The following is a 22,408-nucleotide window of genomic DNA, read 5'->3' as shown; positions in this document are numbered from 1 at the left end:
GTGGGTGGGGGAGGGGGGACGATATAAGAAGCTGAGAGGTGATGGGTAGAAGAGGTAAAGGACTGAAGAAGAAGGAATCCGGTAGGAGAGGGCAGTGGACCATGGAATAAAGGGAAGGAGGTGGGGAATAGATGGGCAGGTCATGAGGGCAGGGAGGGAAACAGGAGGGGTGAGGGGGCCACAGGAATGAGGGAAGACAAAAAGGGGGGTAAGGGGGGAGAAGAGGGGAGGGGTTACCGGAAGTTAAGAGAAATCGATGTTGAGGCTGTCAGGTTGGAGACTACCAAGGTGGAATATGAGGTGTTGCTCCTCCAACCTGCATCTGGCCTTAACATAGCAGTAAGAGGAGGCCGTGGATAGACATGTCAGTATGAGAGTGGGATGTAGAATTGAAGTGACTGGCCACCAGGAGATCCTTGCTTTTGCGGCGGATGGAGCGAAGGAGCTCGACAAAGTGGTCACCAATCTGCATCGGGTCTCACCGATGTAGAGGAGGCTGCACCAGATGCACTTGGATAGGTACATTGAGGGGTGGGGCTTAGAGGGATATGGGCCGAACGCAGGAAATTGGGACTTGCTGGGTGGGCGCAATGGTCGGCACGGACTTGTTGGCTGAAGGGCCTGCATCTGTGCTGTATTGCTCCATGACTCTAAACCTCTTACTCCTTACATGAAGGCACCTCTGCTATGAGGAGCTCTAGAGGTGACCAAGACAATGAATGAGGGTTTCAGCAATCAAAGAGCTGAGGCAGGCATTGTTATCGAGGTGGAAATGTGGATTTACTGATGGCACATTAATACAATCCAAAACTCATCAATTATGATACCAAGGTTTCTGATGGTCTTGTCCAGTTTCAAGAGTTGCCAGGGAGGGGTGGAGTTGGTGGCTGAGAACAAGGATTGTGACAGTGACTGGAGATGGTGGCTTTCCATAGAACGTGGAAGAGTACAGCACAGGAACAGGCCCTTCAGCCCACGATGTCTGTGCCAACCACGATGCCAATTTAAACTGCACAGCTGCCTGCATGTGGTTGATATCCCTCCATTCCCTGTGTGTTCATGTGTTTGTCTAAATGCCTCTTAAATGTTAAATGCTTTCATCTTCCACTATTGGGCTGCATTGCCTGACCAACCATTCATTAGCTACTTTATCCTTATGGTCACAACACGCACTATTCCCTCACATTTTGCTGGTATTGTGGGACTCCTGAAGGAGTTTGGCAATCAGTTAGTCTAATCATTTCTGTGTGGTGCAACATCATTGGTTGTGCTGAAGACCACATGACTGGTCTTTGCCCGCACTGATGGTATAACCTTCAGTATTAATACAGGGAGAAGAGACATTTCAGCTTGTAAGATCCTTTCTTAAATCAAAAAATGGGTATTCTGAGATGCTGAAAGCAAGTACTGCATTGTTATTTAGACTAATATCCCTAGTCCCCTGTTCCTGTCCTAAAACTGCTTTTATTTTGGGTTTTAGTGCAAAGCTTTTCGTGCTGCTGAGAATATCCCTAATGTAAACTTGCTGGGTTTGCCATTAAAACCAGATCTTCCCAGCAACAGTTCCAGTAAATTTACACTTGTTATTGAACTGTTGTCAGCTGAAGGAAAAGCCCACAGACTTGCCTTACCTGCTGTGTGCTTCTAGAATGTTACATTCTTGTTTCCAATACCTAAATTTTTAAACAGCCTTCTTGTTACTAAACTAAATCAATATTTGAAAAGCCCTGTACCTTCTCTTTCTTTTTCAGTGAAGTGAGCTGGAACAAATAACATTTACTTTGTTTAGAGCAGCACAGAAATAATGAGATGCCTCAGAACTCTTGGAAAAGAACTTGGATCATAATTGAGGTAGCTGTAAAGATTGCCACAGAGTAATTCACATGCAGTTTTTAACTAAAATTTTACATTTTATTTCTTTAGATTAGGCTTTCAACATGAACCCCTCCTGCTCATCCACACTGTAGTGCAGAATGAAAATTATACCCAACAGGGATGGCATAGTGGGGCAGCTAGTAGCCTCACAGTACCAGAGACCTGGGTTCAATGCTGACCTCAGGCAGCCAGTGTAGAGTTTGCATGTTCTTTCTGTGACCATGTCAGTTTACTCCAGGTCCTCTGGTTAGCTCCCACATCCCAAAGACATGCAGGTCGGTAGGTTAATTAGCCGCTGTAAATTGTCACTGGTGTATAGGTGAGTGATAGAAGTGGGAGGTGATAGGAGTAAAATTGGGGTTGATGTAGAATTAGTGTATGGGTGGCCGACGGTTGGTGCAGACTCAGTGGACTGAAAGGCCAGTTTTCATGCTGCATCATTATATGGTTCTTTGACTCTAATAAATCACCTCACAAGAGATATCCTACTAAGTGACCCCATTCCTGTGGAGAGTCTCACTCAGCCAGAGGCCTCCCTTCACTCTGCAGTCCAGGAACACAGGAAATGTCAGTGCTATCTGGATCACTAGCAGTGGGGGTGAAAATGTTGGGAGATTCTGCAGCAAGTGACTGGTGTCTGGGGAACTGGAAGTTCATGGGTTTGACTTCAGTGTTCACAGCCGTCAAGTTGCCCACCTTCCAACCCAAAGTGCCATCAAGTTCTAGCAGCTACTTCTGTAACTGTTGGCCAGCTGTAAGACAATCCAGATCAGAAAACAAATTGAAAACTCCCCTTTGCAGTTGAAAACAAGTTCTGAGGAAGGGTTCTTGATCCAAAATGTTAGCTGGTTTCTCTTTCCTCAGATGCTATTTGACTAACTGAGTTCTTCCAGCAGTTTTCTTTTTGTTTCAGACAATCCAGAGCATTTAGTTGGTGGAAACTTCTGTTCATTTAGTACTGGACGTCAGAAAAAGAGTCTGCCAATTTGGAGTCATTGCAGTGGTTGGGACTTGGGGTTGGGCAGCTGGTGTCACTAAATGTCATCAGAAGATGTGAAAAATGACACCGTGCCTTTGGATGGTGCTGCTGAGGGGCAGCATGTGGATGGGAACTGGGAGGACACTGAGGATGGATCATTGGGGGACTCCAAAGAGATATAGTAGAAGACAAGCCATTGGTGCTGACTTCCCGACTACAAATGGATGGAAATGAACAGAACAACAAAGTGTGGTCTCAACCAGCTGGATTGTGGAAAATTCTTGTAAGAGATTAGTGTGGTCAACTGTAGCAAAGACTGCAGGCAAGTTGAGAAGAACAAAGAAGGGTGGATTGTCTTCCTTAAGATCACAGAGCAGTTTTGATCAGGGTTGTTTTTGTGTTGTTGGAGGGGAGGGAATGAAGGGATTCAGGCAAGGATTTCCGGTAGGATGGACATGAACTCACTGCGCATTCAAGGACTTTGGAGAAAACGGGTGATTTTAGTTGGGATGGTAATTTGCAAAATTAAAGGGCAATGCTTGTTTTTCATTGAGATGATTATGTCTGATTTAAAGAGAGGAGAGGGTAACTGATTAGAAAGCCTAATCAACAATACCATGTAACATAGAGGCTTGGAAAGACAGTTGGATAGTCAGCAGTAAAATGGAAATATGATTGATGGAGCAGACGGTGGGGTTCATGGACAAGAAGGAAGGTAGAAGAGAAATCGGTGAAAGATATGGATTGGGCTGGGGCTGGGGGGAAAGAACAAAGCAGCTGATCAAATGGTCCTGGTGACAAGTTGGCCTTGATTTGCTTACCTTTGTTGTTGTAGCTGATGACATGATAGTGGGGTTTAAGCAGATTTTGTAATATAGAAGCCAAGTATTATCTTTGCAATCCAAGATAATCCTGGACTAGTGGGCAGTGTTGGCAGACAAGAACACGACCTGTTGCTGGTCGGGCCAGATCTGGCAGTGAACGGATAAGGCTGTTGTCTGCCACATTGGTTCAAGTTCGCACCCTTTGGTTTTGATAGAGAGGAGCTGGGGGCTGTAGCTTGTGAGCAGAGAGACTGAGAGGGAGATCAAGGCAGCATATGACCAAGCATGGGGTCATAAAGCCCTGGTGAAACTAAAGTCAATTGGTATCAAGGGGAACAACGCTCCAGTGGTTAGAATCATACCTCGTACTAAGTGTGATCCCTCTCCATCACTTTTACACCAGAGTTAAAGCCATTGGATGAACCTAAGAAAGGAAGAGAAAGCCAATGGTTATGTTTGCAGGAAGGTTATGTAGCTGCATCCGAATATAGCACAATCCAGTGGTAGGTTACTATACTACCTGCATGTTGATACTAGTAAAAAGAGGAAGTATTTGAGAAAGGGAGACACCTTTCTGGCCTGGATGTGCCTGGCCTCCAGCCTCATCATCTCCAATTCCCTGATGTTTCTCTAGCTGCCTGCCCCAGGCTTCCTCTTTCATCTGTGGGAGAACTCATACATTTCCTGGAAATCTGCCCTTTCTACTCTTCTTTCTTTTGTTGTGAGCCAGCTCGCCCTGCAGGAAACACGAGAGCAAATTAATTCATAACTCCTGCAAAGGATTGTGCAGATGTGTGACCCAGTTTTATAGGGCATGAGTGGTGGGGGATGCAGCAGCAAGATCTCAGCACGCTGGAAAGGTGGTAACGTGTAAGGCAGTGAGCTCTACAAAAACATGAAACCAGTTGGCAGTGTTTTCTAATTGTTACCAAGTAGAAGCTAAATGCCATTTGCCTCTTGTGAGGGGTAAGTGAATGTATGCAAAGACTGAGGTGAGTTGGTGCAGTGTGCTGTCTGATTAGAAGAGAAGCTTTTGGGGTTTGGGAGGGAAATACTTTTCCTGTCCACTGAGTAAGGTTGCATGCAAAGTTGGAGGAAATAAACTGACAAGATCTCACCACGAGTAAAGGAGATTGTTGGACATGAGTCCCATCTTTGCCGTCAGAGTAAAGTATCAAATTTTGTCCGTTGTTATGCCAACATCCTGGGATAAACTTCTATTTACTTGTAGGTCTGATGCTGCAGCATTTGCTGTTAATGAGGAAGAGAATGAAGGGATATAATCTCGTTACTAACTATGGTGTGTAGTAGCAGCTGCACACTGTACTCTGTTCCGGAAATTCAGCTCCATTTATCTCACTTAGCTTAGTACAACACTTAATGCAAGTAGCAGATGAAGAATCCTTCCCCTCTATTTTCAGATCCTCTGGTGCTACGTAAATCGGTCACTGCTGTACCAGGGAGGTCTTCCAAGAAAACTCTGTCACAGAAAATAACACTGAAAAAACATTAGACTTACTACAGACTTAAATTGCTTTAAGAGGATTAAGTTACTTTAAGTAGACCCCACTGATATTCCCAGCATTAACCTGCATGCTACTTCCATTTGAATTTTAAGTGAAGACTATCCATCAAAATGATCCAGGTTTTTTGCTTTTGAAGTCAGGCTGATGTCCAGTCATATTGTCCATTTACTCCTCAGAATGCACCAGACATTAAAATCAAATCCAATGTTAATTGTCCACACCAGACTGGAGTAGTTGGTTTAAAAGGTCTGTTTCTGTGCCATATAATATGTGAACAACTGGCAACAAGATGGAGCAGCCAGTGTTGTCTAAATAGAGGCCAACCAAAATGTCACCATTTGATCACCAATCCCCTTTATGGAGACTAGATTAACTAAGGCTTTTTAAATCTACCTTTTCCTTCAAAAAAGTTAGGTGTAACTTTGAATGACCCAGAACAATCTCTTGATACTTACAGTGTATTAATTTCTGCTTCATTTCTTGGGAATATATTTCAGTGAAAATAATACTCTTTTTTTTTAACAGAGCCACAGGATTTGGATTCTTGAATGCCCTGTGCAAAGCAGCAACTGTACTTGGAAATCTAATTTTTGGTTCCTTGGTTGGTATAACCATATCAATTCCGATTCTGTTGGCATCCACTGTTCTTGTCTGCGGAGGCCTCGTGGGACTCCGGCTTCCTGACACAAGAAACCAGGTGCTCATGTGATTAAGTAAAGCCATCCACTGGATTTTTTTGGTGCCCAATAGCAGTGGTCAAATGAAATGTTTGGATAACAAGATCTGTTGAGTAGACAAACAATGTATTATTATATACGAGTACTTCCTCTTTGCTTTCTCTTAAGATTCCATCCTATTAGCACTTTGCTTTCTAGACTAAACTCATTCCTACTTAATTTAGAGTCATGTATTTACTAAGGCTGCAGCACATGATTGTTTGAATGGCTGAGAGACCAAGAAGGAACAGAAAACCTAGTCTGACGGGGAATTTTATCCAGTATGTAACCACTTCTCAGATTTATCCTCCCTTCTATATAACTAAGCCAATTGAAAGTCTTCAGTCACAATTAACTATGAAATCTGACATTTTAGTAAAGTTATGAGGTAATGCTGATGGCAAACAATGACACATAATTCAAGGTGTTTATAGAATTTGTGATGTGAAATAGTTCCATTCCTTTAATGTTCATTAAATCAGTAAGTTGTATTTTTAATTATGTTTTTGATGGACAATGATTTGTTTAGATAGGAGTACAGGAGTTTATGATGAGAACGCAGAGATCTATCACCATCTGCAATTCCTTTTGCTAATTTTATGTCTTTCTAGACTGCATATCACCTCATGGCTGTAGATTTCACTGTTGTGGTAATTTTGAATGAGCAAGTTGCCAGTCATAAGCAGTGTCCCAAAGAAATAAAAACTGTTGACTTGTATATTTCCACTTCTGTTCCCTAATGATATAGTTCCCATGTCCAAACGTATTTATCAACAATAATACAAAATGTCAAACACTTTGATCAAAGTAAATTATTTTAGCTTTTTGAGCCATTATAATAAGATGGTTGCTGTACAATTGCCAGGACCATTATTATGCAAAATTAGAAAATTTTAAACTGTAAATCCACTCAAAGTAATTTTAAGTGAAGAATAGACAAACATTCAACTAATTACGTTATTTTACATATCTTTATGTACGTAAAGGAATCTTATTGTGCATTCCTTTCTTACATGAAAAGAATTAACTTAGAAATCTATCTTTGGTCGTTGTACTCAACCTCTGAAAACTGATTCCAGTAGAGCCAACGGAAGCAAATTTCAGAAGCAGAGCACAACATGTAGCTATTATTATTTTAGAGATCTTCCTCAATTATTTTCTAAAATCAAATTATTAATTAGAACTTATTGAAAGAATTGGGTGTGCAACTAAAACCCTGCAGAGTGTTCATTTGAAACCTAAATGGCCTTTGACCTCATGTATGTCTGTAAAATATGCAGTGTGCCTCTTGTAGTTTGAATTATATATAAAGTATTTCAACTGAATTTGTAAATGCAGAGCTGAATATGAATGCCTAACTATTAATACAATTTCACAATCATCCCAACATTTATTTCACTGGGAACTATTTCCTTCAGGGTATGGTCTTATGATGAAAAGTCAAAAATAGGCCAGGGATTTCCCTGGAGCAACTCCTGTAATTCCTCTCCTGGCTTTTAAGTATGAAATTGCAGAAGCAGCTATGAGAAAATATCTGGCCATAATTTTGCACTTGCCAAATGATTTTGTCTATTAGCCATAGTGAACTAAACAGCTTGTTGTCAGGTTTGGACTTTGTCCTTTGATGTAATATTGCTGTACATTTTTCCTTGCTCACTATTTCTTTCTGAAAAGTAAATGTGAAATTAAAGCAGTTTGATTTTCTACCAAAATTAACAAATGGAGATCACTCCAACCCACTAACTGTACAATGTTCATACCATTTTAATAAACTCAATGTCAGTTACCTGGGCAGGAATAACTTTCCCTATTGTTGATTACTTTTGCACCCAATACAACAAGCTGCATTTATAGAGCACCTTTACCAGACTAAAATGTCCCAAGATGCTTCTCAAAAGCATTATTACATAAGAAATTGACAAGATTAATGAATATACCTTGCAACTTGGTGGCTGGGAGTTTCTCATTGAGTGGAAATTCAGATATTCAGTATCATATCAACTGTCTATCAAGCATTCTCCTTTTTAAGTGACTAAAAATAAAACTGCAGGTGTTGGAAATCTGAAATATAAAAAGAAATATTGGACACACTCGGCAGGTCAGGCAGCTGTTGAAGGAGATACAGAGTTAATGTTTCAGGTCAAAGACCCTTCATCAGAACATTTAACAGAGTAAAAAAAATCCCAAGCTGCTTCTCAAAAGCATTTCCAAAGAAAAATAAATTGACAAGACCAATGAATACACTTCACAATTCGTTGGCTGGCAGTTTGATTTTGGGTGGAAATTTGAACATTCTGATAAAAGGTCTTTGATCTGAAATGTTAACTTTTGTTACTCTTTCCACAGATTTTCCATGACATGCTGAGTGTTTACAACATTTTTTCCTTTTCTCCTTTTTCGTGAAAAAGAATCAGATTGAGTTTAGACAGGCACCGATCTGATATCATCCCTGTTCCATCCCAGTGAGGTTGCAAGAGCTGCCTATTTACCCAGTCTTTTATTTAAGATGCAAGATAATTGTTAGGAAATTGTTGATTTCTGTCAGCAGAAATTCGATGATTATAGCTATCAGCAGGGGAATACAACTAAATATTCCCAAGAACTAGAAACATTCAGCAACATAAGGCAATAGATCAGCAAAATATTCCCAGCCATGCAGAGCTGGGCACGACTCTTGAATATTTTTGGTTTTAAGAATATTCAGTTTCCTTAACTTGGATCCACATAGGCACTTTGCAAAGATTCTTCCAATGAAAAGGATACTTCTTGTCTTTCAACTCTTCCGCTCCGTAATATGTTAACCTGGTCTAGATGTGCATTTAGCGCTTTGATGGGAAATGGACTTTGGGCTTGCCTACTTTTTATTACTTTCACTTGACAATGGAGATTGAGGGAAAAATGGCCGATAGTTACGCTAATGCATTTTACTGTTCTTCCAAGGCTTCAATGGAATGAATTTCCAAGGCAGTGTACAAAGTGCTGATGTGACTATAGTGTGTTTAGCACCACTGATGGGATCAGTTTAAGGCAAACATCTGCTTGAGTCTGACCTCCAGTGGACAAAATAAACATGACAACTAATTGACTCATTTCCCATGAGGGGAAATTCATTCAGCTCAACAATGCATTTCCTTACATGGACAACATTTTGCAGTACACTGTAAGTTTTTGGCAAATTCACTGTCAAGCTAGCTACCTCCTGTAATTTCTTCCCATCATTTATTAAATATATCTTTAAGATGAAATGGAATTTAAACAAATATAAACTTGAACCTATGGGAACTCATTTATTTTGCCCCAATTCTCCCTGTCATTATAGTCTCTGCCTTCATTTTGAACATCCTTCAGACATTTTGCTCAAGATTCATTTTGTGAGTAATCATACCTCCATAGGAGTTGTCTTCCACTTTTTGATCCAAGAAATGACATAACATCCAAGAAGACCATGAAAAGTCTTTTAGTACAAACACGGAATTCTCTTTTGTGATTTACATATCAGATTCCCATTCTGACCTCCATATCCATAAAGTTCAATCTAAATATTCCAATTAAATCTGTGAATTTTCATTCTTATTACCAGGTTAGGGTCTTATGGGATGTAGAGTTGTCTTCTGAGAAATGCGACAATAATTGCAAAATTAGCATTATTCTGCATTGTACTATATTTTCCTGCCTCTATGTAAAAACTAAAATTTTTTTGTCTGTATCTTCCTAGTGTCTTAGTGTTTTAAATATGAGTAAGTGTTTGTAGACCTAGTATATAAATGTGAGAACTCATTGCAGTTGTTTCTCTACATTTGTGAACTTTAATCTATCTCTGCCAGGGCCATCGCCAGAATTTAGTAGGCCAGAGAGACAAAGCTCTTTAGAAAGACTATAGCATAATAAATCAACAATGAAATTATTGTAGTGTACAAATTCATAAGACTGTACAATCAGCTCCTATGGATTCTAACACATGATGCATATGCAATTTGTAGATTCATCAACAGTAAAGAAATAAAGACCTACAACTACTAAATATCCATCAGACAAACTATTCATAAATTGTATGTAACCTCTTTAGATTCTTATAACTTAAATCAAATACTATCTAATAGGATGTGAAAAATCCTATGGGAGTTCTTGGTATTGCCTATGCAGGCTCTATGCCAAATCTTGTGTATATAGATAGAACCATGCAATACTCCCATTAGTCTTATTAGGACATTTTCTACAAATGCAACAGGATGAGGAAAACATGTCTATAGGTCTAACAAAAAACTGAATTTGTCAATCAGAATGCCTCTGTAAAACTGATCTCACATTTGATGTAGCTAGTTCGGCACAGTCACTTTACATGCAGTTCCTTGTGTGGCATCAGGGGTACATTTACTGATAAAATGAATGGCAACTTTTGTATATTGATGAAAAGATTTTTTGTGTCTATTAACACTTTAGTAGAAAAGGAATATGATGTAGTACAAATATTAACGTACACAGAATGAAACAGACTTATTGTGTATCCTTACTGTGGAGATCATGAGATGCGGTTAACAACAATTTGTTATAAATTCTAATGCAACTGATAACTGAAGATGTAAACAACAGAGTTTTATCAACTTAATGTTTATTCTTTTTTCCTATACTTTGAGATTTATTTTCATTTCTAAGCAGTGTCATTACTTGAAGAGGTAATAACTGCTAATTAATATCTATGGTTGACAGCCTGAAGAAGTATTCCACAGCCCCCATTGAAACTATAAAGCATTAATGATTAAACCAATGTACTTTATGTAGATTTAAAATGCACACCCTGTGATCTTGCGATATAACCCTGCTCTAAAGCCAAACTAGGTAGCCGAATGAATACCAGAAAACTAAATACATTTTAAGATTTTAAGTTACAATTCAGTTTCAGTAAATAAATACATTCATATACCTTTCTTTTAATTCCTGTTTGTCCCATTCAGTTTTTTTTTCCCCTGCAATCTTTAATGTAATAATCATGGTGGCACTAGAGCCAAAATTTCACTGATCATGGTTGGACTTTTGACTTAGTGAACCTCATTAATTGAAATGAGACTCCTAATATTTGGACTGCCTTTTGTTCCTCTCTTATTTAGGTTATAATAATATATTTTTACACTTTCTTACAGAGTAATGCTGCATTTAGCTTCCCTTTTAACATAGTAACTATATGCTTCCTTCGAAATCTTACCAAAGGAGTACAAGAAGAGGATATGAGAAAGATCTGGCAGGCAAGGTGAGGCAAATTCCCAACAGATTCCATAGGTATAATAAGAGTAAAATGATGGCTCGGGAGAGAATAAGTCCCCTTAAAGATCAGCGTAGCCACCTGTGTGTGGAACCAAAAGAAATGGGAGAGATTTTTAATGAATATTTCTCTTCAGTTTTTACTGTGGAGAGAATGATGGAAGCTGGAAATGGGGGAAATGAGTGGTGATGTCTTGGACCACATACAAATTAGCAGGGAGGAGGTATTGGAGGGCTTAAAGTACATTAAGGTAGATAAATCCGTGGGGCCTGACCTGGTGCATTCTTGGACCTTGTGGGAAGCTAGAGAAGAAATCGCAAAGGGCCTTGCAGAGATTTTTGCTTCACCTCTGACCACAGATGAAGTTTCGGAGGACTGGAAAATGGCTAATGTGCCTCTATTGTTTAAAAAAGGTAGCAAAACCAAGCTAGGAAACTATAGACCAGTGAGTCTGACATTGGTGGTGGGTAAATTGCTGGAGGGGATTCTAAGGGACAGGAATTACTAACACTTGAAGAGACAGGGTCTGATTCGAGACAAGTCAGCACAGCTTTGTGCCTGGGAGGTCATGTCTGAAAAATCTCAGAGTTCTTTGAGGAGGTAACCAAGAGGGTAGATGAAGGTTGGGCAGTGGATGTTGTCTATATGGACTGTAACAAGGCCTTTGACAAGGCACCTCATGGCAAGCTAGTCTGGAAGGTTAGATTGCAAGAGATCCAGGGGGAGTTAGCAGATTGGATTCATACTTGGCTCAGTGGTAGGAAGGAGAGGGTGCTGGTCAAGGGTTGTTTCTCAGACTGGAGGTGTGTGTCTAGTGGTGTGCCACAGGGGTCGGTGCTGGGACCTTTGTTGTTTGTAATTTATAGAAACGATTTGAATGTGAATGTACAAGGCATGGTTAGTAAGTCTGCAGATGATACTAAAATAGCCTGTGCTGTATGTAGACAGTGTAGAAGTTTATGAAAAATTACAGGGGGATCTTGATCAGCTTGGTATGTGGGCTGAGGACTGGCAAATGGCTTTCTATCCAGATAAATTTGAGGTACTGCATTTTGGGAGACCAAACCAGGGAAGGACTTACACAGTGAATGGTAGGGCCCTGTGGAGTGTTATGGAACAGAGGGACCCAGGAGTGCAAGTGCATAGTTCACTGAAAGTGGTGTCACAGGTAGATAGAGTGGTGAAGAAGGCATTTGGAATGCTGGTCTTCATCAGTCAGGGCATTGAATATAGGAGTTGGGAAATTATGTTGCAGTTATATAAGACAGTGGTGAGGCCACACTTGGAGTATTGTGTACAGTTTTGGTCACCCTGTTATTGGAAAGATGTTATTAAGCTAGAAAGAATGCAGAAATGATTTACTAGTATGTTGCCTGGACTTGGGGGCCTGAGTTAAAAGGAGAGGTTGCGTAGACTAGGACTTTATTCTATGGAACATGGGAGATTGAGAGGATATATAAGATCACTGGGGGCATAGACATGGTGAAATCACATAGTCTTTTTCCCAGGGAGGGGGTGCTAAAAACAAGAGGGCATAGGTTTAAGATAAGAGGCGAGGGATTTTAAAGGGACATCAGGGGCAGCTTCTTCATGCAAAGTTGGTGCTTATTTGGAATGAGCTGCCAGAAATAGTGGTTGAGGCGGGCACATTTAAAAGCCATCTAGATAAGTACATGGAAAGGAGAGGTTTAGAGGGCTATGGGTCAAATGTGGGCAGATGGGACTAGCTCACTGGGCAAAACAGTTGGCATGGACGAGTTGGACCAAAGAGCCTGTTTCTGTGCTGTATGACTCTATGACTCTAAGGCTTTAACAAGCAGTGTTTTGAGGAATTGATTACACTTTTAAGTACATCGACAAAACTCGATTATCAATAGATAATAATCAATTGGTACTTAACACATACAGTGTGTCACCAAATTTAACACTTGGAAGAAATAGAATCCCCACCACTTAAATAACTTTCATCCTCCACCAACCAATGGTGGCATAATTGAATTCAAAAACTGAAAGAAAATGCAAAAATGAATGATTAGTCTTATCAGTCCATTGATGCAATGTATTAAAGCATCCAAAGGGGCAGCATCTAAGGATGAAACTGCTGCAGTACTTAAACAAAAAGTTATAAAGGTATGTTCCTCTTTTGTATGTGTGATCAAAGAAATTGTTTTGAGTGTTCCCAAATGTGGAGTTCTCTGAAATTCAAATCAAACTTTCCCAATTATAAAAATCTGATTTTTTTGTAAAGTTGGTCATCATGCTGTTTTACAGACATGACACCACTGTGATATGGACATTAAAAATATTCTTTTAGAACAAGTACAACAGATTATATTTAATAGAATTTAGTATAATTTTAAAGGATAATGTATGGTAACAGAAAATTAGAGATCAAATTAGTTATGCCTCGAGCAATAGACTTGCTCCACTATGATTTAGTTTAACCTTGACTGAAAATCACAAATGTTCCATTTTATGGTCCATGATGGATGATGCTCCAAAATGTATAATCCTTGTATTCTTTCTCATGATATAATATCAAAGAATAATAAGCACTTAAATATAACCTACTTGATCAGTATGTAACATAGGACAGATACAAAGTAGATGATGTAAGGAGCTTATGATTAACTTAATTTAAAAAATATTCTTTTTGACTCTCCTGTTCTTAATGTTGGCGATGTCCCTGACATTTAAGTCTACACATCTGTCCATAGTAAAGTTTTGGAAAAAGAAATACCCCCCAGTCAACTACTCTATACGCTTGCTATTGTGTGTCAGCTGATTGTGTACAATTTTCTTATTTTTTTCCTGTCAATGTTATCCAAAAACTGGGATGCATTTTGCTTGTATGCTGCAACCAATCAATGGGATTTAAGTGCACTGGGACAACAGTGTGTTAATCATAAATCTCATAAGCTGTGTCTATACTTGTGAAAGGGCATGTCAAATGTAGAATGACTGTATGTACAGTGTAAATTCAAAAATGTGGGACTGTGTATAAAAAGATTGCCAAATAAATATCATTGATGTAATGAATAAAAAGGTTAAATGTGAGCCACATGAAAACAAGAGCGTTTTTGCTCTATGGTATTAAAGTAAATAAAATCAGCAATGTTCGAAGTAGAAATGATTTGAAATAGTGTTTTTGTTAATAGTGAAGTTCATTAGTTGTATAATAACTTGCAAAGGGATCTCAAAGGAATACATTTGCAGGAAATTGAAAGTATTTTCTTTTTCAATGTTATGATTTTGCCACACCAAATATTAGAACCTTTCTTCTCTTTGGTCCCTCTACTATTACGATCTCCAGGACAAATTTCTGGACTCGTTCTGTAACAGATGTTTGTTTGTATTAAAACGTAAGGAAGGTCAATGCTTTTGTTTCTCTTTTAGGATCTGAGCATTGGTGGCAAGGCCAGCGTTTATTGCCCATCTGTAATTACCCTAGAGAAAGCAGTGATGAGGCACTGGCTTCAACCGCTGGAAGTTTTTCGGTGAAGGTGTTCCCACTAGGCTGCTGGGGAGGGAGTTCCAGGATTTAGACTCAGCAATGATGAAGGAACCAAATATATATTCAAGACAGGGTGGTGGAGAGGAATATTCAGGTGACAGTGTTCCCATGCCTTTCACCTTTTTGGTGCTGGAGGTCACAGACTTGGGAGCTGCTATTGAAGAAGCCTGGATGGGTAACTGTGGTGCACTCCATTAATGGTACACACTGCACCCACTGTGGGCTGGTGATGTGGTGAATGAATGTTTAGGGTGGTTGATGGAGTGCCAGTCAAGCAGTCAGCTTTGTCCTGGATAGTGTTGAACATTATCAGAGTTTTTGGAGCTACACCCATACAGACAAGTGGGGAGTATTTCATCACAGTTCTGAAGAGTCTTGTAGATGGTGGAAAAGCTTTGGGGTGTCAGGAGGGTGAATCGCTTACCAGAGGACACCCAGCCTTTGACCTGCTCTTGCAGTCACTGTGATTATGCAGCTCATACAGTTGAGTTTCTGATCATTAGTGATTCCCCTTCCCACTCTTCAGGATGTTGATGATGGGGTACTAAGCCTTTGAATGTTAAAATTAGGTTGTTAACCAGTCTTTTGTTGGGTGTTCATTGTCTGACACTCTTGTAGCATGAATATTACTGCCAATTATGAACCCATGACCAAATGATGTCTGGGTCTTGCTGCGTGTAGGCATGGGCTGCCTCATTTCCTGAGGAGTTCCAAATGAAGTTGAACATAATATAATCATTGATGAACATCTCCTCTTCTGTCCTTATCCCGGAAGGAAGGTCATCGATGAACCAGCTCAAGATACTACCTTGAGGAACTCCTGCAGCGATTCCCTTGGACTGGGATGATTGACTTCCAACAACCGCATCCATCTTCCTTTGTACAATGTATGACTCTGACCAGTGGACTGTTTTCCACGATGTCCATTGACATCCTTTTCACTATAGCCCCTTGAGGCCAGCCACATTTGTTCAAATGCTGCCTTGATATCAAGAGCAACCACCCTCACCTCACGTCTGCAGTCAGATCTTCGGTTCACATTTACCCCAAGGTCTGGAGCCAGATGGTCCAGGAAAAACACAAACTGGGCAATGATAAATAGGTTTTTGTTGAGTAAGCGTTGTTCGGTAGCACAGACGACAGCACCTTCCGTCACTGGGAGAATTGAGAGTAGATCAATTGGACAGGAATTAACTGGATTGGATTTGATCTTTTTTGTGTGAATAGTATAGAAGATTCCATTGGTTTCAATGGGGATTCAAGGTCAATGGATTAGGAGACAAAGGGAAAACTAAGCTATCTTTAAGTTGTTTTGTTCTTGTTGAATATTTTTAATACTTAGGTTTTTTTAATTTTTAAATTATTTATTTCAAAACAATTAATAGTTTTTCCAGCATCATTTTTGCTTTTTGATTTTAGTGGTTAAGCAGTACATCCTGCAAGCAAACTCATGTCCCTCTGCAATAAACTGAATGCTGGCACTTAAAAATTACCAGATGTGTGTGTTGAAGAAATCTTAAATGCCCTGCTACATGTAACCTGGTTCAGAGATCACTACAATATTGTAAAGATTTGTCTGTAAAAGTATAACATGTTCAAGAATTAACAGACATTTAAGGTCTGAATGGTATTATAATATGAAGGCAATATTAAAAAGCCTTCTTAATCAGCCTGAAGTTGCAGCATTAAAAAGACTTCTGCAATTAAAAGTAACAAGCCATCCAAGATGTGCCATAGTTTCTCCCATTAAGCCCTCTCTTGCCTTTCAGTTTCAGACCTCACCACAGTTTTGATTATATTTATGAAAATACTTCCTTCACCTTGGTATGAAACAATTACTGAACCTCCCCAAATGTTTCTGCGAGATTAAAATAATATTTCTTAAAAGAAGACCTTAGAAGATTCAAAGAAGTATTTGGACATAAATAGACAAGAGCCTTGCTTGGCTTAATGTTTTTGAAACTGCAGGCTGACAATGGTTTGACATGACACATCCTGAGGCACAGATCTCAGAAAGGATAAGACTCACAGTTAGAACACACAATCTAATTTGTGCATAGATGAAAATAACTTTTGTAAGTATACCTGCTGATGCAATTTTAAAACCAAGAGACCTATATGCATTTTGCCATTAAGAAACAAGCTAGGCATAGTGTATAGTGTACACTCAAAGGAAAAATTAACAAAAAAATTACCACAGTAAGAACTCTTGAAATCCCCTTTTCTGAGGAAATGGAAAAAAAATAAAGCTTCAACTTCTGATGATCGCTTTGTAACTTCCAATGAAACTGTGTATCAGAAGGCAAGATCAACTCACTTATGATGTTTGAATGGTTGCTACTGGTTGTTCATACATAGATGGTGGCTAGCTGAAGGAGGCACCTAGTTATACTGCAACTATGCACCATTGTACTCAGTAGATGAGGAGGGAAAAGAAATAAATGCAGAAGTACCTTTGCACCACTGGTTTATACTGCCTCAGTAACGAACACCTCTAGATTTGACACACCAAATAGAGGGGACTTTGACACTGGAGTACAGCTGTATTCCTCCCATTATCTTCACTCCATCTCACTGTCCCCACCACTCCTAACACCAATGCCTGCAGCTCTTTCTCGGGCTACTTTTCTGCAGTGCTCCCACACTTCTCCACCCACAGCACTGGACTCTGTTATGTTGCCCAACTCCCCAGTCAGGAGTCCACCCTGGATGCCAAATGACCAACCCAGACAAATGGGTAGAGATTACAGCGGAGGCGGGGAACAGAGGTCCCACACTAGTGCCTTGCTGGGATGGATGCAATCTACTCCAAATAGTGTTTCAAAGTCCAGTCCTCAACTAGTAAAGATTACACATTTAAGAAATATTTCCTTTTATAATTCAGAATGCCTAGAGATTCAACGAAGGTTTTGCTCTGATCCATGTCCAAGACTAAACTGTGAAGGGGCTATGTGGCAGATAGAAATGGCGGCAGATATTTGGGCAACAGCCTATATTGATCTGATATTAAATGTCCTTAGAATTTGGTGTCCATCTAAAAGGAGGGAATCAGTTCTGTACCATGAGGACCTTATTCCAATTAAGAAGTGACGCTGGACTGGGAAAGGTAAAACATCAAGGTGGCTGGTACAACAGCCACGGCCTTGTGTTGGGCCTCCCACCACACCAAAAACAGATGTTTATTATACAACTGCTGAAGAAACTAAGAGACAGGAAGACAATTCCTGGAGGGCATTACCTAGAGAATAGGTATGCAATCACACGCTCATGTACCTAATTGTGATATGGACGCAGAGAAGCAAGCAGCAATAAATGAAGCTTTGTACCTGCATTTGATAGAAGCCACATCTAAAAGGGATACACTATATAGTTATAAGGTGATGAGAATAGTGGTAGTATACATATGTAAGCCTGAGTGCCACAGGTCAGAATATCACTTGTCATCAGCTCTTGATGTTCAATATGCAAAGGATGAAATTTGCATTTGCCAGTTGAATATAGCTCAACAGTTGCCAATACTTCTTAGGTTTGCTAAGTGGATCCTTACAGCTCCCATTTGAACATAGAACACTTACAGCACAGTACAGGCCCTTCAGCCCACAATGTTGTGCTGACATTTTATCCTGCCGTAATATCTATCTAACCCTTCCTTCCCACATAGCCCTCCATTTCTCTATCATTCATGTGGCTATCCAAGAGTCTCTTATTTGTCCCTAATGTATCTGCCCCCACAACCTCTGCCAGCAGTGCGTTCAATGCACCCACCACTCTCTGTGTAAAAGACTTACCTCTGACATGAAGTTCTGGACCAAATGACAAGCAGGATCAAAAAGATCTCTATTATTTCAAGGTACTCATGATGACTCAACATCCAGCCTTCCTCCTTACTGGTATTATAGAAGTGGATCTATTTTTGGAAAAGAAGTCCCCTCAATCATTTCTAAATAACCACACAAGCCATCTTATTGTCAGGTCCTAACTGGGTAACCAAAGGGTCTTATTAGATTCAAGCACAGTAATTATCCCTTTAACTACCAGGAGGAGAGTAAAGATTGCAGGGAGGTTCTCAGTCAACCTGCATTGAAATGCATTTGGGTTGGAGAGAGTGAGAGAGAGAGAGAAAGAGAGGAAAGAAAAATATTGTAATGTGTTTCTCTGAATACCCATAAGATGGCCCAATCTAACACATTTCCCAAAGTCAGGAAGTTACTATTAAATATATGGAATTCAAGTACAAAAGCACAAATCAGCAAAATTATTTATCTGAAGCACCTATTGTACGTGAATACAAATGAATGGCTGCTTCTTCAAATCCATTGAATCGTGCACCAACTGCACACCTCAGGATACAGGAACTTTCCTAAAAAGCACAAACTAGATTGCAAAATCTGAATGCATTCATTGTTCATTCACAAAGGATCTGGCCACAAATGTAAGTAGATTATTATTGTGCCTGCATTCCAGTGCAGTTGAGACTTGATAACTTCAATTCCTTTTTAACAAAGAGAAAGGGATTATTTTAAATAAATGTTACTTGATACATTGAATCAATGATTGTTTAGAAAGTGATCTGCCTTTGCTGTTGTACACTTCACCAACAAACCTTTCTACCTTGGTGTGCAATTGTGTAGTTAAACAAGCAGGAAAAGGAATGGAGTAAGAGACATTATCAAATGAAAAGGTTTACATATGTGCAAGTAAAAGTAGAAAGCCAGATTGTAAGTTATAAAACAGCCACAAAGGGATATGTTGAAAACATTGAGGTGCAAAAGACAACATGAAAGAAACTTTCAAGGATATTAAAGCCAACAGCAAACATTTCAAAGGATAGATTAAGAGATAGAGTGGTATGACTTTTGGATGCCTCAACACAATTAAAAGGAGTCTCTGGTTGACTGCCAATTTCAGCCATAAAGATACCCATGGGATTTGGAGGTGCCAGTTTCCTTAGATCTGGCAAGTGGGCTGGACTGAGACCTCAATATTAAAGAAGGACAACTGCCATAAGGTGGATAGGAGTTTGCAAGTATGGAAGATGTACGCCAACCCAGATTATTTGTGAACATAATTGCAATTGAACACTTGCCTTTGGCAGGTATGTTTGGTTTCAATTATCCATGCTTTGAGTTGAAATCTATAATGTATGGATTTCAACCAGGTGAGATATAAACCATCACAGAGTCTTTTCATTCATAGGAGCTCAATTTTTATTTTAGAAGTGACCAATTGCTCAAAATAAGCAAATATTTTGGACAGCCATTAACAGGCCCCTTTCAAAATAAAACTGTTTGCATCCCCTGTCTTACAGGCGGTAAGGCCACTGATATCATTCTGAGGTTGTTTAGGGAAAGGTAATTAATAAATAGTTACAAATAGTGCAAATAGTGGTAATTTTAGTGCTAAAAAAAGATGTGGGAAATTGCAGATAAAAAAAGGACAACTTTTGAAACCTCTCGACATTCAGGATACCTTTCTTGCATCGGAAAGTGTAAATATTACTGTTATGAAATGGGAAGGAAGAAACCACATAATTATTGATGGTTTTTACAAAGATTGAGGGATTTTCACTGGAACCTATCATCGGAGACAGAATCATCTTTGTAAGGAAGGATAAATGACATCTGACAATTCAGTTAACCTTTTGAGGAAATCACTAACATGTTCTTTGATTGGGAAGTGTCATGGATATTTTCTATTTGTACATCTGGAAGGCAGCTAATAATGTTCTGCACCATAGATCATTTGTAAATGTTAGATCACATAGAATTGAATGCAACCATATGATTTGATTTGGTAATTGATAGTGATGTATAAAATACCAACAAATAACTGAATTTGCAATTATATAGCACTTCTAATATAGTGAAATGCACAGTTGCATAAACCAGATGGAAACTGATTCTGCACTAAAAATGTAGAATTTAGTTAGGTCACCAAAAGTTTGGTCAAGGAGGTTTTAAGTCTTAAAAAACTCCCATGGTAGGGCAACAAAAACAAGTGAGCATTGGTCTAAGGTGAGAGGGGGGAGCTCTAAAGGTTTTCTACAGAGAGTGGTTGATGCCCGGAATACACTACCAGAGGAAGTGGTGGAATCAGATATAATTACTACATTTAAGAGGCATCTGGGAAGACACCTAAACAGAGAGAGATAAAAGACTGCAGATGCTGGAATCTGGAGTAACAAACTACTGGAGGAACTCAGCAGGTCAAGCAGCATTTGTGGGTGGAAAGGAATTGTCAATGTTTCATCAGACACTTAAACAGGCAAGGCATAGAAGGATATGGTCCTACTGCAGGCAAATTGAATTAGTGTAGGTGGGCAAAAGGGTCAGCATGTACATGGTGGGCCAAGGGTCTCGTTCTGTGCTGTAAAAGTCTATGAATCTATGACTCTAGGAGAAAAATATAGATAGACAAAGAGCATTAAGGAGGTAATTCTGGAGTTTATGACTGAGGTAGCTGAAAGTCTTTGCAACTGAAGCCAATGGCAGGACACAAGAAGAATGCACAAGGTCCCAAGTTTGGAGGAACACAGAAGTCCTCACAAAATGTCAGCATTTTTCATACTACTTTAAGGGTAACTTGTATGGATGCCAAGGTGTAAAGAAATGTTGTCAAACTCAGTGAGTGGGTAAAACAATGGTGGAGAAATGTGAGAGGAAAAAAAAGTAAACAGGATATTTCCTTAATGATGAGTGTCTGGATGATATGGAGGAGCATGGGGATTTAGGCCTACTTGCAGAAGAATCACTTAAGAGCTAGTCCATATCAGCAAAAAATTGAGCAACAAAGGCTAATTCAATGTTACCTCAAATTAATTACAATTCAAAGGGAAAGAATTTTACACAGAAATTTATTCCTGGACAGTAGCACTGAGCTCACTACAGAGCAGCAACAGTGTTTCAGAATCTGCCTTGAAATGCTGGTCCATTGATTTCAAGGGAGCTACCTTGTAGAGACAGAGTACTACACAGTGTTGCTACCACATGACATTTAGCACTACCAACTGGGAATGAATTTCCTAGCAAACTGGTTCCGTTGTTCTAAGTTTTGGTCACACCCCATTAGTGAAACTACTTTTCGTTTTGGGCACCAAACCTCAGGAAAGTTATATTGGTCTTGGAGGAACGACAGTGCAAATTCATGAGAATGCTATTGAGTTTAAGAGGCTAAATTAAGAGGATGTGTTGCATAAATTTGGATTGTATTCCCTAGGGTTGGATAGGTGTATTTACAATGATTAAGAATTTGATAAGAGTAATTACAGAAAAAATACTTCCTCTAGTGGAGGGATTTAAAACTAGGGGCATAAATTTTTAGATTCAGGTAATTTAGGAAGGAAAACAAGAAACTACTGCTTTGCATAAAAAAGAGATTTAGAATTTGGGAATGTTTTAAGATTAAGATTAATGGAATTTTTTTCAGTTAAGTGTCAAGGCAAATGGAACTGGATTAATGTAGTTGATACAGATTAGGCATTGTCTAATTGAATGTGGAATTACACCACAAACAATGATTACACCTCAAAAAGTACTTAATTGAGTGTAAAGTGCTTTGGGACACCCAGAAGTCATGAAACATGCAAGATAAATGTTAGATTTTTTTCTTAGTCTCAAGGGGCCAAATGACTTACTCCTGTTCCTGTGCTTCTGTGATATTCTATTTTACAAGCAGCTAAACAGTCCCTGGAATGCTGAAAGCTGAAAGGAGCATTTAC

The 22,408-nt window shown here is 39.3% G+C and overlaps 1 protein-coding gene across 5 annotated transcripts in view; it reads left to right on the top strand.

Moving 5' to 3' along the window:
* Window positions 1-6,170, top strand: part of sv2ca (synaptic vesicle glycoprotein 2Ca) — a 120,093-nt gene extending 113,923 nt beyond the window's left edge. For all 5 annotated transcript variants that reach the window (XM_052020048.1, XM_052020047.1, XM_052020045.1 and 2 more), the window contains one exon: window positions 5,730-6,170. In XM_052020048.1, coding sequence (XP_051876008.1) covers window positions 5,730-5,913 — 184 coding nt within the window. In that variant the 3' untranslated portion in view covers window positions 5,914-6,170. The remainder of the gene's footprint in view (window positions 1-5,729) is intronic.
* Window positions 6,171-22,408: the final 16,238 nt, after the last annotated feature.

The sequence above is a fragment of the Pristis pectinata genome, chromosome 7 (assembly GCF_009764475.1).
Source record: "Pristis pectinata isolate sPriPec2 chromosome 7, sPriPec2.1.pri, whole genome shotgun sequence".
Taxonomy (NCBI): Eukaryota; Metazoa; Chordata; class Chondrichthyes; order Rhinopristiformes; family Pristidae; genus Pristis; species Pristis pectinata.
Note: the sequence above shows the minus strand (reverse complement) of the source record. Positions and strands in the feature narration are given on the sequence as shown.